Source organism: Lepus europaeus, chromosome 6, assembly GCF_033115175.1.
Source record: "Lepus europaeus isolate LE1 chromosome 6, mLepTim1.pri, whole genome shotgun sequence".
Classification (NCBI taxonomy): Eukaryota; Metazoa; Chordata; class Mammalia; order Lagomorpha; family Leporidae; genus Lepus; species Lepus europaeus.
The window spans coordinates 118,169,749-118,185,440 of record NC_084832.1 but is presented as its reverse complement, the minus strand read 5'-3'; the positions used below and the strand labels follow the sequence as shown (position 1 = coordinate 118,185,440).

Here is a 15,692-nt window from a genome sequence, read left to right as displayed (position 1 = left end):
CTCAGGGTTTCACACTCCAGACCACCATTCCTTCTGGCACCATGAGCCTGCTCTTCTCCCAGCAGAAATCAGAGAAGGTGAGCAGAAATGTTCCCTTTTCTGCCCAGATGTTTGAGAGGCCATTGCAGAGAGAGCAGCACAGACCATGGACACTGATGCTGCAGGCACAGTGCCGCCCGATGACTCATCGTGCCTCAGTTTCTTCCTTCTCTGCAAGTCGTTATCACAATTACTCAATTAGCAGATGTGCATTTAAATGGGTTAATATTTGCAAAACTGGAAGAGAGCATAGCACAGAACAAATGCCGCAAGGTGCTTGCTGTCATTATTAGACTTGCTGTGGTAAAGGAGACATCACCCAGAATCCCTTCCATAACCCACTACCAGTTTGCAGCTGAGTCCAGCCACGTCATTCATTTGAGACTCCAACAAGGCTTCAACTTCCGGCTAGCGTGGGCCAACAGCATTTCCCCCTTGCCACGGTCGTACAAACGTGGAACTGTGCGACCTCTCGGAAGGGTGGCCTGAATCACAGGATTTAAAAGCATAAGCTTGGGACTGGTCCTGTTTCCAACTAGCACATGAAATGAAGTGGACCCTGCCTTATAGCTCATTAATGGAAAATCACATTGATAGGCCTGGCCTTCTGTGTTCGTATTAATTCAAGGATAATCGGAAGCAATGGGTTTACCTCTCGAACTTAAAATAGGTTACTGAATTCTTCAGTATTTTCGAACAGCCGTATTTTTCTGTGATCTGTATAATTTTAACTGGGCAGCTGCAGTGGGGAGAATTGCAGGCACTTTTTTTTTTTTTTTTTTTTTGACAGGCAGAGTGGACACTGAGAGAGAGAGACAGAGAGAAAGGTCTTCCTTTTGCTGTTGGTTCACCCTCCAATGGCCGCCGTGGCTGGCACACTGCGGCCGGCACACCGCACTGATCCGAAGCCAGGAGCCAGGTGCTTCTCCTGGTCTCCCATGGGGTGCAGGGCCCAAGCACTTGGGCCATCCTCCACTGCACTCCCGGGCCACAGCAGAGAGCTGGCCTGGAAGAGGGGCATCCAGGACAGAATCCAGCGCCCCGACCGGGACTAGAACCCGGGGTGCCGGCGCCACAGGTGGAGGATTAGCCTAGTGAGCCGTGGCGCCGGCCCTGTGTCACCTTTGAGAAAGCAGACTCGTTACGAATTTGCCCAGGGTCACACTGCTCCTCCGGGAGGTCAGCGCTGGCCCCATGGTCCTTCTCATCTTGAACTCTGTGCCCATCCGGCTGGGCCACCATGGGCAGCAAGGTGAAAACAGACAAGGACGGAGACGTGTGACGTGTCTGCCTCATTGCCTTCAGTGCGTCTGCAGCAGAGTTTGTAAGATGAAAAAAAAAAAAAAAAGCCTAGGTTCCGGAAAAATCATCAGTGCCATTATCCCACAACAAAACAGACTCAGAGCAGCCCGGCCAGCCATGCCTGTGGAAGGAGTCGGGCCTCACACGGGCCTGCTTTTGGCTTCCCGTCCCTGGCTTGTGTGGGTGAGCGTGGTCTGATGTGGCAGCCTTTGGAGAGAGGGATGTACACTGTCTGTCTGAAAACGCACTTAGGGCAAGGGGACTCTGGGGCTGACAAGTGTAAGGTGGGTGTGGGGAGAGGGGTCCAGGGCACAGCCGGGAGATTCCTGGCAGACCTGCTCGGGCCTCCCACATCCGGCCCCTGCGCTGACCCTCGCCGCTTCCTCCCTCGCACCCACCAGCTTGGCGTCCTCACCGATTGGCTTCACTGGCTCTCAACCCTCCCACTTTGTTCCCGAGTCTGCGGCTTGACTCCTACGTCCTGGCGCGGGGCTTGTTTCTCTCTGCACTCCTGGTAACCAAGCTCCTTGGCTTTGCCCCAGGACCCCCTCCTGTGAGCCACTGGGCCCAGCAGACCGGCAAGCCAAGCCCCGAGCCCCCTCCCTGCGCCCAGCGGTGCACCCCCGGAGATTGCCTTGGTCTCTGGACCACCTGTGGAGCTCGCCTGGCCTCCCTCCAGCCCCTGAGGTCTCTCCGCCTCGCTGAGGCGGAGGCGTACAGTGAAAGGCAGCGAAAGTCCTGCAAGCGACAAGTGCCAGCTTCCCAAGGCTGCTAGGGAGCACCCTGCCAGAGCTTCCTAACCTCTGAGCGCAGATCGCGTCCCAGCTGGCACAGGGACAGCAGCGGTTCCCAGCGCTTCCCTGAAGCCCCTGCAGCCCACCCAGTGCCTTCGGTACTGGGAGCACATCCGCCCCTCCGTGCTGCCGACTTCCTAATCTTCACATGCCGGGTCAGGCCAAGGAATAAACACGCAGCGCCCCCAGCGCAGGGAGCGGGACCCTGGCGGCGACAGCCATGCCAGCTTTGGAAAGCTGTGCAGGGGGCGGGAGGGTGGGAGCCGGTCTCATGTTCCCCACTCCCGACAGGTGGAAGGACTCGAGATTAGATGACTTGGCCATGACTTGTCATTTGGGCAATTCCTGGAACAGCTGCACTTCAGTTCATCAGTGGTTTGGTGGAGCATCCCCAGGAGTCGTTTGACAAACAGTGGTGGGGCTGTTCTGTGCTCATCATCCTCCTAGGCACAGGGGCAGGGCCGCAAACAGCTCAGGAGTCTGTCTTGTGAACTGCCCAAGTGTTATGCGGGAGAAGTTCAGGGGCAACAGAAGCTTCTAGAAGGAGACAGACCTGGTCTCGGAACTCGATTTCTGATGAAGAGGAGCACGAGGAAGAGATGGAGGGAGCTAGGATGAGGGTTCCGATCAGAACAGCCTGTGCAAAGGCCCTGGGGGCTGGAGAGCAAGGGGCATTAAACAAATGTGACAGAAAGCTGGGATTCCGCAGGGCAGAGGGGAGGCGAGCCGAGAGGGGACATGCAGCGTGCACGCCGGAGCCAGCCCACAGGGCACGGAGGTTTCCATTTGTACTTGAACTTAATGGAGGCAGGAAGCGGTTTAGGAGTTTTGATCAGGAAGTGGCTTGGCTATGGCACACTGATTGGATTCCATGTTCTGGACAGAGAAGGTGGGCGGCGGCAGTGGACAGTGAGATGGCAACTGTCAACTCCTGCCAGCTCAGCTTTTCTGCTCTGGCCTCATCACAGGGAGAAGCTCGGGGCCACGTTTGCCCAGAATCCCTGGGCTCTGCCAGAGAGAGGACGTCATGAATGACGCGGGAGAGAAGCACTGTGCTGTTTCCGCAAGGGTCGTTGGGTGCAGGTGCGAGGTTTCCAGTGCTCTTGTAGGCTTTCTCCAGCAAGTCGGCCACTCCTGCTCAGGCCACTGAACCTCCCGGGTGTTGGGGTTTCCTGAAAACCAGCACCCATTTAGTCCTCCCTTTGTTACTCCGGCCTTTCAAAGGTTAGATATGCCTTTAATCCCCTCTGTTGGGGCCTGGCACTGTGGTGCAGCAGGTGAAGCCACCATCTGCAGGGCTAGCATCCCATATGGACACTGGGTCTTGTCCTGGCTACTCCCATTCATCTCCTTGCTAATGTGCCTGGGAAATCAGAGGAAAATGGCCTGAGTGCTTGGGCCCTTGCCACGCACGCGAGAGACCTGGAAGAAGCTCCTGGCTCCTGGTTTCAGCCTGGCCCAGCCCCAGTCATTGCAGCCACTTTGGGGAGAGAACCAGCAGATGGAAGATCTATTTCTCTGTTTCCCTATCTCTTAAATCTTTTTCTTAAAAATCCTGTTAAATCTTTCTTGCTTGAATTATCTAGCATGGTGTCTCCTTCCCTTATTAAACTTCAACTACTGAAAGCAATAAAGAAGGAATTGTATTTCATGTGAGAGACTATGAGGGCTTGGTCTGGAGGGCAGGTGGCAAAGACAAAAGGAAGAGGATGTTTTTATGTACAGAATCCACGCGGCATTGTGATGAATTGCATGGAGGTGGAGGTGGAGATGACGGAGAGCAAGGGGTTAACAGTGTCCAAAGAGGGGCTGGCACTGTGGTGCAGCAAGTCCCTGCTGCTCTGCTTCTGGTCCTGTTTCCTGCTAATGCACCTGAGATGCCATTGGATGATGCTCCTAGTGCTTAGGTCTCTGACATCCACACGGGAGACCTGGAACAAGTTCCTGGCTCCTGGCTTCAACCTGGCCCAACCCTGGCTGTTGTGGCCATCTGGGGAGTGAATTGGCAGGTGGAAAATGTCACCCCTGATCCCCGCCATCTCTCCATTTCTGTTTCTCTGCCTTTCAAAAAAACCAAATATTTACCAAAAAAAAAAAAAAATAGAAGTGAGAATCACATTTTTGGATAAAGGTCAGACCGTCTTACTAAATTTGCTATCCAGTCCGTGCAGCTGGAAGGGAAGTAGACATTGGGCTGTCCCAAGCTGCCAGCCCTGCAGCCCGTTTCCAGGGTGAACGGCTAAGGTCAGAGCAGAGTTCAGCGAGTTGAGCACTGGCCGGCGAGGAAGCTGTGCAGGACGTGCACATCTGTACTTTGAAGCTATGAGCCATCGGAAGGAATGACCTTCTTTTTGGAAAGCACTCCAGCCTGCTCTGGGGCAGAAGCAGTTAGCTAATCCAGCCCTGGCTAAATCTCCCCCGTGAGAGGCACCTGCCAGGGAGTACCCATGCCACTGGGGTCTGTCAGGGTTGACGGGCTGTGGATAAGGAAGAACTTCCAGGCGCTACAGAGGGCATGGAACCCCAAGGAGGCAAGCCAATTGTCAACCCCAGGGCGGTGAATACAAGAGAAAGCTGTGTGTGTCTGGAGGGGTGGGTGTGGAAGGGGCACCCCCACCCACATCAGGGCCATTTGGGGGACTGGAGTGGGTGTGACGAAGTCTCCACAGCCCAGGGCAGCAGAGCACAAAGCGCTCTCCTGTCCAGTGGTCTTTTGACAACAGGCAGACAAGGCTCACCCATGGACGGAGGCCACAGACAACACTGTCTGGAGTCATTTCTAAAGTGCATTACTGGAGCAGCATAGCTGTGTGTCGCAAATGCACCGAAGAGGAGACTTTTGGGGGAACTTAAATAGCTTTAGGATAATAAGTCAGCTTTCTTAGTGACCTCTCTTCTTCAAGATGTCTGCTCCATTACCCCATAAGCTGTCAGACAAGGACTGTCCATGAAGACAAAGTTCACTACTGGATCTGTAGTGGATGTCCCAGTGCACTGCATCTGTGATCGCAGTCAACATTGGCCTACAGGCTGAGGGTTGAACCGCAGATTCCAAGTCACTGGGCAACTCTGGTGATCGAACTACAACTTGAGAGGCACCTGCCCATGTGAGGATGCACACCCAGAATTCCACGCCAGAGTCAGGAGCGCTGCTTCCTAATGAGAGGGCATTGGGACGACCCTCTGCCACCACCTCCGTCCTCTGTCGACGACCCCTCCAAACACTGAGCCTCTGGCGGTGGCTCCCAAGAACAAGAGGGGTGACAAGTTTGGATGGGGGAAGGCGAGATCGGGAGAGGAGAGACTCCTACAGGGAAACAGCCAGGAGCACACCTCGGGTCTTGGGTTCTCTCCTCCCTGCCTGTGTCATTGACTGCACGACAAGGTAAAGTCTCGGAACCTGAGTTTGTGCATCTGTAGAGCAGAGTTCAAAGCGCTCAAAGAATTGTGAGAAGTAAACAGTGTTTGCAGGATCGCTGCTGTCATCCCGGTCCACAGCAACTTCGTCTACCCCAGGACCAAACGTCACCACAAAGCTCTGCCCCAAACCTCCTCCTGCCCCTATGGAGGCTGTGATGTGCAACAGTGCTAGAAGTGGGTGAAGTGCCACATCCTGGCTGAATTCTGCTGGGAGCCCCCAGAGAGGGACTTTCTGCTGGAAGTCGGTGTCCCCAGATGGCAGGGACCGAAGGCACAGCTGCAGAGACAGAGCAGCCAGAGGAGCTGGTACTGCCACTTCAAAAGAAAGACGATCATTACCCCAGAAAATGGGCGTCTGCAATTTGCAATCTACAGGATGAAGGACGGGGGTTTACAATGCCCTCCTATAATGCAAAAATACAGATGCTGAAGACCACGGGCTTGAGGTGTTAAGTTTGCACAACTGCAGATGGGCGGCCTGAGATGTTTCTGAGGTTGGAATGAAGTCGCTGGGTATAAGAAAGGGACAATGCCAACTCTCATGGCATAGTAGAGATAAAAAGAGCCAAGGATGGCAAGTGCCAACTCAATGTCTATTCCTGGCTCCCACTATATTAAAATAGCCCCCCTTTAATGCTGGGGAGCTTCAACTGTAAAACTGTATTCCTTGCAATAGGATTGACTGATGACTTGTAAGCAGAAGTTACTGGGTGGAGTGTAATAGCCTTTCCTGCAGGAGTTCCAGCAACCATCTTATGTCCATGAGGCAATCTTGAATTTGGAGGATGGAAAAGAGCTGAGCAGGAAGACAGGAGTCTGACACACGGATGGCACTGTTACTACTTCCGTCCCCTCTGGACTGCTTACTTCCAGTCTTGTTTCTATATGCTCATAACAGAAATGCTCATTTGTTTAAACGTCTGTTATTTCGGCTCAAAGTCACCGCTTAACCAATATTCCCATAGAGCCTCGATTTCCATTATTTTCCTTATGAGTGAGATTAAAATTAGTATTTGAATCATGTTACCTCTGGGGGAGAAATTACTACATAGGAATCCTTGTGTTAAATTAACTGTTAAGGGGCAAGTGTTCAGCCTAGCAGTTAAGACACCCATTGAGATAGTCCCATTCTTTGTGGATTCGAGTCTTGGCTCTCAGTCTCGATTCTAGCTTCCTGCTAGTGCAGACTGGGAGATAGCAGCTGATGGCTCAGACAGTTGGATCCCTGACACCCAAGCAGGAGGCCTAGATTGAATTCCTGGCTCCCCGTTTGGGCCCCACCCAGCCTTGGGTGGTTTGAGGAGTAAATCAGAGGATGGGAACTCACTCTTTCTTCCTCTGTCCATCTCTCTCTCTCCCTCTCTAATAATATTTGAAGACCTGCTAAATAAGACTTACACTAAAAATCCCAATTCTAAGTGTGGGTAAAATCCTCCTTAACTCATCTTTCCCTTGTCTTTACAAAGAGCACAGTCTGTTTTAGATAGCTCTGTGTGCTGAGAACAGCATCTGACAACTGATCCCAAGACTTCACGAAGCACTGGACAGGCAGATGAGTGACAGAAGTGGCTGTATAGTGCGTCTTTTTGTCCTAGTTGACCGTACTTTACATTGCATAAATATAAATATGTTTTCCTTTGAAGGTTTTGCGAGAATCTTCATCAGTAGTAACATGGGAAACACAGAGGTAAGAAGCCCCCTCTTCATGCAGCCCTTCTGGGTGCCACTCCCCAGCTGACCCAAAGAATCCTGGCAAAGAGTAAGAGCCACTTAGTGCAAGTCCTTAGGGGTCTATCAGCTCCTCCGTACCCTCATCCTGCCTCATTGTTGATGGGCTGCAATCAGCAGGAGAAGCTCAGGGGTGCTGGAGGGGACCAGGGAGACTGGGAACAGGAAGTCCTGGGTTGGGCGATTTCCCCCGTGGCAGCCTCAAGTGTGGCTCTTTGCTTTGTGTCTTTTGTATGTCAATAACCCAGCAGCACTAAGAACACATTAAATCGTATGTTTGTGAAAATTACCTAAGTACAGAAATACAAATGATTCTAACAGGAAGAAAATTTATTTCCTATGCTTAATGTGAGCTTCTCCTTGGTGTTACTCAAAGACTAATAAGTAAATAAACAAGTGCTGGGTAGTAGGACATAAACATAGAGGTGAATCCCATGCATGCTTCAGCCACAAAGGCACGTTAACTTGTAGTCTGTGGAAAGACCTAACTTCCTTTACACGTTCAAAGGGGACCCATGTGCCACTCAGCTGATTTGCTGAGTGTGCAGCTGGAACGCCTAACCTTCTATTCTGGGGTTTTAAATCTGATACCTTCAAGCAAGTAACATCGTCAATATTTTAAAGCCGTCTTTGGCTCCCAGTGAGTAGCACTGGGGTTTCCCTCCCTCCTGAGATCCTTTCTCTAGGCACCCTTCTTCCTGCGGTATGCCTGACAGCATTAGCCCTTTCCCCTGAGAGCAGGTGCACATACCAAGAAGAGTTTCTGGGGACGCTTTCAAACATCCTTATCCCATCCTACCCCTGCTCTCCAGGCTTCGATTTTAGTTTTTTATGGACTACATCTCCCCTTTTTCATATAAAATGATGTGAATTGGCTGTCAACTCTTGTTCACTGTCCCAGAGAGAGGTGATCAGGACAAGCATCTGCCTGTCTGTGTGAGGTAGCTTGTCATCACTGCAATGTGAGATCTGAGAAAACTGAGTAGTAAATAGAGAAGGTTTATTTTTGTTCATGGTTTTGGAGGTTCACAGTCCAAGTTCCAGTGGCTGCCATGGCTTAGTATGTGGTGACAGCACTGTTGCTAGCAGAAGCATCCTACAGCAAGAAGGGCCATGTCCGTCTGTCTGTGTCTTTCCTTACTAAGTCACCAGGAGTCATTCAGGGGGCTGGACCCTAACAACCTAATCCAATCTAATCACTTCCCAGTGGTTCCACCCCCATCATTGGATTAAATTTCCACCCTCCTATAATGTCAGCAATATGAGACAGTGGGGACCAAGTCTTTAACACACGGGCCTCTGGGGAACATTGAACATCAGCCTAGTACCCAAATCCTAGCACCATCTGAGGACTGTGTTCACAGCATCACAGGCAGGAGGCTTGACACCCTGGACTGACCTTGAACTTTTAACGCCATCAGAGATGCACAGTTAGTTTGGGTCAGACCTGGGGTTCCCAGAACACCCTGGAGTCACCTCTCCAGGAAGGGATAGGGCTTGTAGAACCCTAAAAAAACAGAAAATCTCTTTTGTCCGCAGGAATGTTAATTCTCAGGCGAGTTCTGTTGCTGTTGGAAATCCAAGACTTTGCAAGCAAACAGGGTAAGATATTTCAAAGTTAGAGGGGGAATATAATGACTGCAGGCCTTCTGAACATTTAGGCAGAGGGGAAAAACTGAGCTGCATGTTCGATTTCATCAGAGTCTCTACAGGAAGTGATTTCCCTGCGTAACCAAAGAAAAGCAAAGGTAGAAGTTCTCCTGGATCTATGAAAAGGAGAAAGATGAGTATCTTTAATTCAAAGCAAGCATCCCAAAATTCTTTAATTATAAGCTCAAAGGGGCTTTGAGCTCATCCTGAATCTTGGTTTCCAGCAGGACGGCATTTAAGCCTTCCTAAAAAGATAAGACTCAACCTATTTTTAGACATTTCCAAAGAGAGCATTCCGCTGTCTGTGCCTTTCTTAGACAGATGAAGATTTTCCCCCTTCTAACCTCACCCCAGGTGAGCTTTTCCCATTGCTAACCTCAAGCTTTCATGGCAGAGTTTGGTGTGGTTTGCTCCGTGGAGACGGTGAGCCATCAGTCTCTTCCAGGTTGCCCTCTATCTGTCCGTCTGTAGGAAATTATGACAACTAATTGGGATATTTGTATTTAAATCCATACAGTTGGAGCCAGATGCTGGCCAAGTGACTCACAGGCATGGCAAAAACATCACCACCCTTTTTTTTTTGTCACACCGGTCCAGCCTCTGCTATCAGGCCCAGTGCCAGCCTTTCTCCTTCTCTCTCTCTCCTGCAAAACTCACGCCACACATTCTGACACGCATACTGCAACAAAGGTGGGCATCAACTGAAGACCATGGTGGCGGTAGGTGCTCAGCCCTCACACCTTGGCTCCCACTGTTCACATCAGCGGGTCATGGACCTGGCTCTGAGAACTTGGACACGGTTCCTAATCTCACTGGGGAAGCATTTTGTCATCTAGAATGGAGACAGTGACAGCGTCTACCTTATAGGGTTGTGGAAAGGATGAATGTGTGTACCATGTGAAGCTTAGAATGGCGTCTGCTGCTCTAATCCTGCTATATAGTAGGGGTGCTTAAAAAGTTCATGCAAGAAGCCACTATGCATGGGTTTCAAATCTTTGTGTAACAGAAACGGCTTACCTTGCAATTGCATTTCCCACTAACTTTGTGAATCCACCTCATGGTTGTTAGGGGAAAGAGGAGAGAGGGAGGAAAGGGAGACAGAGAAAGGACAAGAAAGAAGAAAAGAGAAGACAAAGAAAGGAAGGAAAAGAAAAACAGAAGAAAGGGGGAATGAGTACAACGGTGAGCATGGAAAAGAAGAGAGGAAAAGGAGGAGCAAGAATAACGAAGGGGATCAAACATTGGAAAAGAGCCCGTCTACAGCCTGAGCTTGTATCAGCAGCGGAGAGGCGGGGAAAAGGAAAACAAAAATGTTGGCTGTGGGAAGAGGGACGCTTGGAGCGCAACGCAGGGGAAGACAAGTTTTTGTGAAAGCGTCATTGGCGGTCACAGCTCCTGCTTGAAATCGTGGGGCGTTCACCTGCTCACGTAACCCTAGATGCTCAGGGCTCTGGTCCGGGTCCCTCCTGCCCCAACCAGTTGTGGGGCTGCCCTGGACTTGGCCCTCGGATGCCTGCGTGCTGTCTCGCTGCTCCAGCGGCCCCGCCAGGACGCAGGGATCCTGTCTTCATTGCGTTCTCCCTATATATCCATCGTTTGTGAAGTGGCGATCTGGAGCAAAATTTTACACACACACACACTCCCCTCTACAGGGGGCTGGGGTCCTGAATTTTCAATTATTCACTTTAGTGACCTCACCCCCATGCCCCGCCCTTCCCCCCTTTCACTTTTTGGTGCGTTAAGAAGCAGAGGAAAAAATGACACAGTGCCGCAGGGAGAAGCCGCTCTTAGGGTTCCAACTTGCCCTCCTCATCAGAGGGAATTAATCATCCAGCCACTTGGAAACCGGGGGAAGAGCGGATCGGGTTTTGAAATAAAAGCAGCATTTTATTTAATGCCTTTTCACTTTGTATGCTGATTCCGCTGCCTATTTGGTGCAGAGCACGTTCCCCCCGCTGGAGAAGCTGAAGCCGGGCCAGAAGCCTCCCACGGGAACCGGGCGGCCCGCGAGCGTCTCCTCCCGCCGGGGTGAGCCCGGGCCGCCGGCGCGCGAGTCACGAAGCCAGACGCGGCGCGCGTCTCCGCCCCGGACCCGGGAGACTGCAGCAGCGCGGCCCGGGCGGCTCCCGGAGGCGGGGAGGAGACGCGACTCCCGCAGCCACGTGACTCGCGCTCGCCGCGACCCAGATCCGCGCGCGGCGGGGCGGGCCGGGGGACACGTAGCGACGGTCCCCTTCCCTGCTGCGCCCCGGTGCGCGTGCAGGCGGCGCCCGCCTCCCCGGGGCTCACGTGCCACTGGCCGTCACCAGTGTTTTCGCAGATGACCGGGGAGAGTGTAAATATTGGGCTGGGCGCAGGAACAGCCCGCGGGAGATCCACATTTGTTTGTGTATGTATGGCTACAGAAACTGTCAGCAGCGTTATCTGTGAACGTGCGTCACGACACAGGAGCTGGCGGCAGCGGGGCCGCAGACCCGGGAGTCCCGCAGGACGCGCTCCCCGCGGCCTCCAAGGCCCCCCCCCAGCCGTGCACGGCGCGGCGCGGGCAGTGCGCGTCTCCCGGCGCCTCCCGCTGGCCGTGAGTCACGCTCGCGGGTGGCTCCGGCGAGAGGTGGCGCGGCCCGTGCTGCCCCGCGCTTCCCCGCGCCGCGGCTGCAGGGCGCGCGCGCGCACGGGCTCCCCGCGCAGTGATGTGGCAGCGCGGCGGGTCGGCTCACGTTGCTGGCCCTGTGCTGGTGCCCGCCGGAGACGGGGATTAAGGAGGGAGGCTGTGGAGGTGCCAGCGGTAGTAAGCGTGGGCTCTGCACACGCCCGGCGTGGCTGATCGCACGCGGGCGCCGCCCGGGGCGCGGGGGGCTGGCGGGCGGCAACTGCCGCACTGGCGGAGCCCCCTCCTCCTCCCGCCCCGGCCCCCCGCCCGCGCTCCTCCGGGAGCCCACGGAGCCTCAGGCGGCGTCAGCTGCTGCTGTGATGAGTGGCACCGCAATTCCGGCCGCTGCGGGAAGTTTAGGTGGCCCAGGGACACTCGGACCCAGTGACTGCGTTTTCACGCAGCTGAAGCCCCCCAGGGGGCCGATGCCCAGTTGCCCCCTTTCCTGGGGTGGCGGGGAGGACCTGCCCCCAGCGCCCAGGGGTCCTCCCTGCCAGGCTGCTGAGCGCGGGGGCGCCAAGTCTGCAGCTTGCTTTCGGGCCTGGAGTGCGACCCGCCGCGAAGGCTCCTCTTTCTCTTTTCCTTTCTCCGCTCCAAGCCAGCAGCGGCACAGTCGGTGGAAAAGCGAAAAAAATAAAAAATAATAATAATAATTAAAAAAAAAAGCCACGTTCACGTTTCTGCACCGTAATGACGGACGCACGGGGAGAGTCGCGTTTCCGAGCCCGGGAAGCGGGGCCGCCCCGCACCCCCGCGCCCCCCCCGCCCCTCCCCCCGCCGCCTGCAGCGCCTCTAGGGAGACGAAGCGCTTGGCCGAAGTTGTTTTTCCTTTCCGGTGGCCCTGGTCAGGTGTCCCCGCCCCCTCCCGCCGCCGTGTCCCGCCGCCCCCTCCCGGCGCGGCCCCTCCTCGCCCGCCCCCCTCCGGGCTGGACCGCGGATGGTACGTTCCGCACGTGAGCTGGGTGCTGGTCTGGCCGGCGACGCGCGTGCCCTGTGGCCAAACACTGCCCGGAGTGAGAGCAAAGTAGCCGCGCAGCGGGGCCGGGCGAGGGTGCGTGCGCGCGTGTGTGCGCGCGTGTGTGCGAGCGGGCGGGCGGGCGGGCGGCGCGGGGGGGCCCGCTGCTTCACACTTTCCACACCGCACTGAAGAGGGAGAGCGAGCGAGCGAGCGAGCGCCTGGAGACGCGCGGATCCCCCCGAACCGAAGCTGAGGCCACGGACCGCGCTCGAACATGGACGAAGGAATTCCGCATTTGCAAGAGCGACAGTTACTGGAACATAGAGATTTTATAGGGTAAGGTGCACGCACCCTTGCGAATCTCTGTCTAGGCTTCGGTCTGATTTTTTTATTTTTTATTGTTTTTTTTTGCTGCTTTTCCAGAAAGTGGTAATGGAGTGGGCGAGGGCAGAGCCCCTTCCCGAATGGTGCCTGATTGCTGATTTCTGTTTTTGCAGACTGGACTATTCCTCTTTGTATATGTGCAAGCCCAAAAGGGGCATGAAACGAGATGACACCAAGGTAAGTCTAAGTTTCCCATGTTTCGCATAACCTGCCTGGATAGTTAATTAGGGCCATTGATTTCACAGGGAAGCTCTGCCCAACTGAATTTTAAGTAGCCTTACTGGCTGTTCTCAGGGGGATACCAAACATCATACCTGAATTTAAATCGCATTTCAGAACAGTCCAGAAGAAAAGAGATTTCTTGGGCATAGTTTATCACATAAGTATGGGGGGGGGGGGACTGGGGTAGGGGGATGTTGTACCCAGAAAGTGAGTGTTCAGCTTACTGTTTTTTTTTTTCCCTCTCCCACGCCTCGCACACATTAAGGATACCTACAAATTACCGCACAGATTAATAGAAAAGAAAAGAAGAGACCGAATTAATGAATGCATCGCTCAGCTGAAAGATTTACTGCCTGAACATCTGAAATTGACAGTAAGACGCACATTTCCACGCTCTGGTGCTCTCCAAGGGCGTGTGGGTAGCCCGGGAGGACTCCCGGAGGGAGAGGAATCGATGTAAATATTCCAGGCCTGCCATACAACTTGTGCCATAGACTCAGAGTAGGGCTCCCAGCTAAGCCAGCCAGGCAGGCAGGCAGGCATTTCTAACCTGGCCGCTGGGACGCAGGCTCAGGAAGTGTACGCCTAGCGCTGCCTTCCAAGTGTGCGCCCGAGTTGCTGTGCTGGGGGGAGCTCAGCCGAGGAAGCCGGATGTGTGGGGTTTTTTTTGGGGGGGGGGTAACCAAGTGCCCCCTTCTTTGCAGACCCTGGGGCATCTGGAGAAAGCCGTCGTCTTGGAATTAACTTTGAAACACTTGAAAGCCTTAACCGCCTTAACGGAGCAGCAGCATCAGAAGATCCTCGCTTTGCAGAATGGTAAGTGCGGGGGGTGAGAGGGGGTGGGGGGGGGTGGGGGGGGAGGCCAGCCCGGCCTGCAGGGCAGCCCCGGGGCGCAGCAGGCTTCGCACGCCCCGCCCCCACCCCCTTCCCCGGGCCCGCGGGCTCGCCGCCGTGGGCTCCGTGGCCGAGACGCTGCCCTCCCCCGCTTCCCCGGTGCATCACCCTAGAGAGCCTCTCGGCAGAACCCGGAGGCGCCGGGTTGTAGTCCAGTGGCGGCTGCGCCCTGTCTTACTTCGGGGTCTTGGCTGCGAGCAGCGCGCCTCCCCGCACGCCACCCCCGCCGCCCTCCTCCTCCTCCTCCTCCTCTCCTCCTCCTCCCGGCAGCCGGCGGGGGAGAAGCCCAGGTCCCCTCCGTCCGCGCAGGGCCCACGTGACTGGCAGATGCCTCACCGGCTGTGTTTTCCTTGCCTCCCTCCATGCCTCTGCCCCGCACCCCCACCCCACGCCCACCCCAGGGGAGCGGTCTCTGAAGTCGCCCATTCAGGCCGACCTGGACGCGTTCCACTCGGGATTTCAAACCTGCGCCAAAGAAGTCTTGCAATACCTCTCCCGCTTCGAGAGCTGGACCCCCAGGGAGCCGCGCTGCGTCCAGCTCCTCAACCACTTGCACGCCGTGGCCACCCAGTTCCTGCCCACCCCGCCGGCCTTGACTCAACAGGTCCCGCTGGGCAAAGGCGCCGGCGCGGCCGCGGCCGCCGGCCCCGCGGGCCCCAAGCTGGAGCCGCCGGCGCACTGCGTGCCGGTCATCCAGCGGACTCAGCCCAGCGCCGAGCTCGCCGCCGAGAACGACACGGACACCGACAGCGGCTACGGCGGCGAGGCCGAGGCCCGGCCGGAGCGTGAGGCGGGCGCCGGCCGCGTCGCCATCAAGCAGGAGCCGCCGGGGGAGGACTCGCCGGCGCCCAAGAGGCTGAAGCTGGATGCCCGCGGCGGCCCGGGAGGCGGCGGCGGCGGCCCGGGGGGCGGCGCGGCGGCGGCGGCGGCCGCGCTCCTGGGCCCCGACCCGGCCGCGGCCGCGCTGCTCAGACCGGACGCCGCCCTGCTCAGCTCGCTCGTGGCGTTCGGCGGAGGCGGGGGAGCGCCGTTCGCGCCGCCCGCGGCCGCCGCGGCCCCCTTCTGCCTGCCCTTCTACTTCCTCTCGCCCTCGGCCGCCGCCGCCTACGTGCAGCCCTTCCTGGACAAGAGCGGCCTGGAGAAGTATCTGTACCCGGCGGCCGCCGCCCCGTTCCCGCTGCTGTACCCCGGCATCCCCGCCCCGGCCGCCGCCGCCGCCGCCGCCGCGGCCGCTGCGGCCGCCGCCGCCTTCCCCTGCCTGTCCTCGGTGCTGTCGCCGCCGCCGGAGAAGGCCGCCGCGGCCGCCGCGACCCTCCTGCCGCACGAGGTGGCGGCCCCCGGGCCGCTGCACCTGCCGGCGGCCGGGAACCCGGGCGGCGGCGCTCAGGACGGGCCCTCGCCGGCCGGCGCGGACGGCCCCTGAGCGCCCGCGGAGTCCGGCCGGTGCGAGGTCGCGGCGGCCCCGACGCCGTGAGGGCGGAGGTGTGCGGAGGCGCACGCCGGGAGGACGGGCCGGCAGGTGTTCTGCGCACAGTGGGAGCTGCGCGTTTGCTCGCCCCTCGCCGCCCCCGCCCTGCACACACTAACGCCCCCTCCCCCCCAGCTCCCTCCCCCGCGGCCGGGGGGAGCCCCTCTGCGGCAGAGCGCACCC

The 15,692-nt window shown here is 56.4% G+C and overlaps 1 protein-coding gene across 1 annotated transcript; it reads left to right on the top strand.

The window, feature by feature from the left end:
- Positions 1 to 12,686: 12,686 nt before the first annotated feature.
- On the top strand, positions 12,687 to 15,464 carry BHLHE41 (basic helix-loop-helix family member e41). The gene is made up of 5 exons (XM_062195234.1): positions 12,687 to 12,877; positions 13,039 to 13,102; positions 13,413 to 13,520; positions 13,852 to 13,963; positions 14,443 to 15,464. Exons 1-5 carry the CDS (start codon positions 12,816 to 12,818, stop codon positions 15,462 to 15,464), a joined length of 1,368 nt encoding a protein of 455 aa, XP_062051218.1. The 5' UTR covers positions 12,687 to 12,815.
- The last annotated feature ends 228 nt before the right edge of the window (positions 15,465 to 15,692 follow it).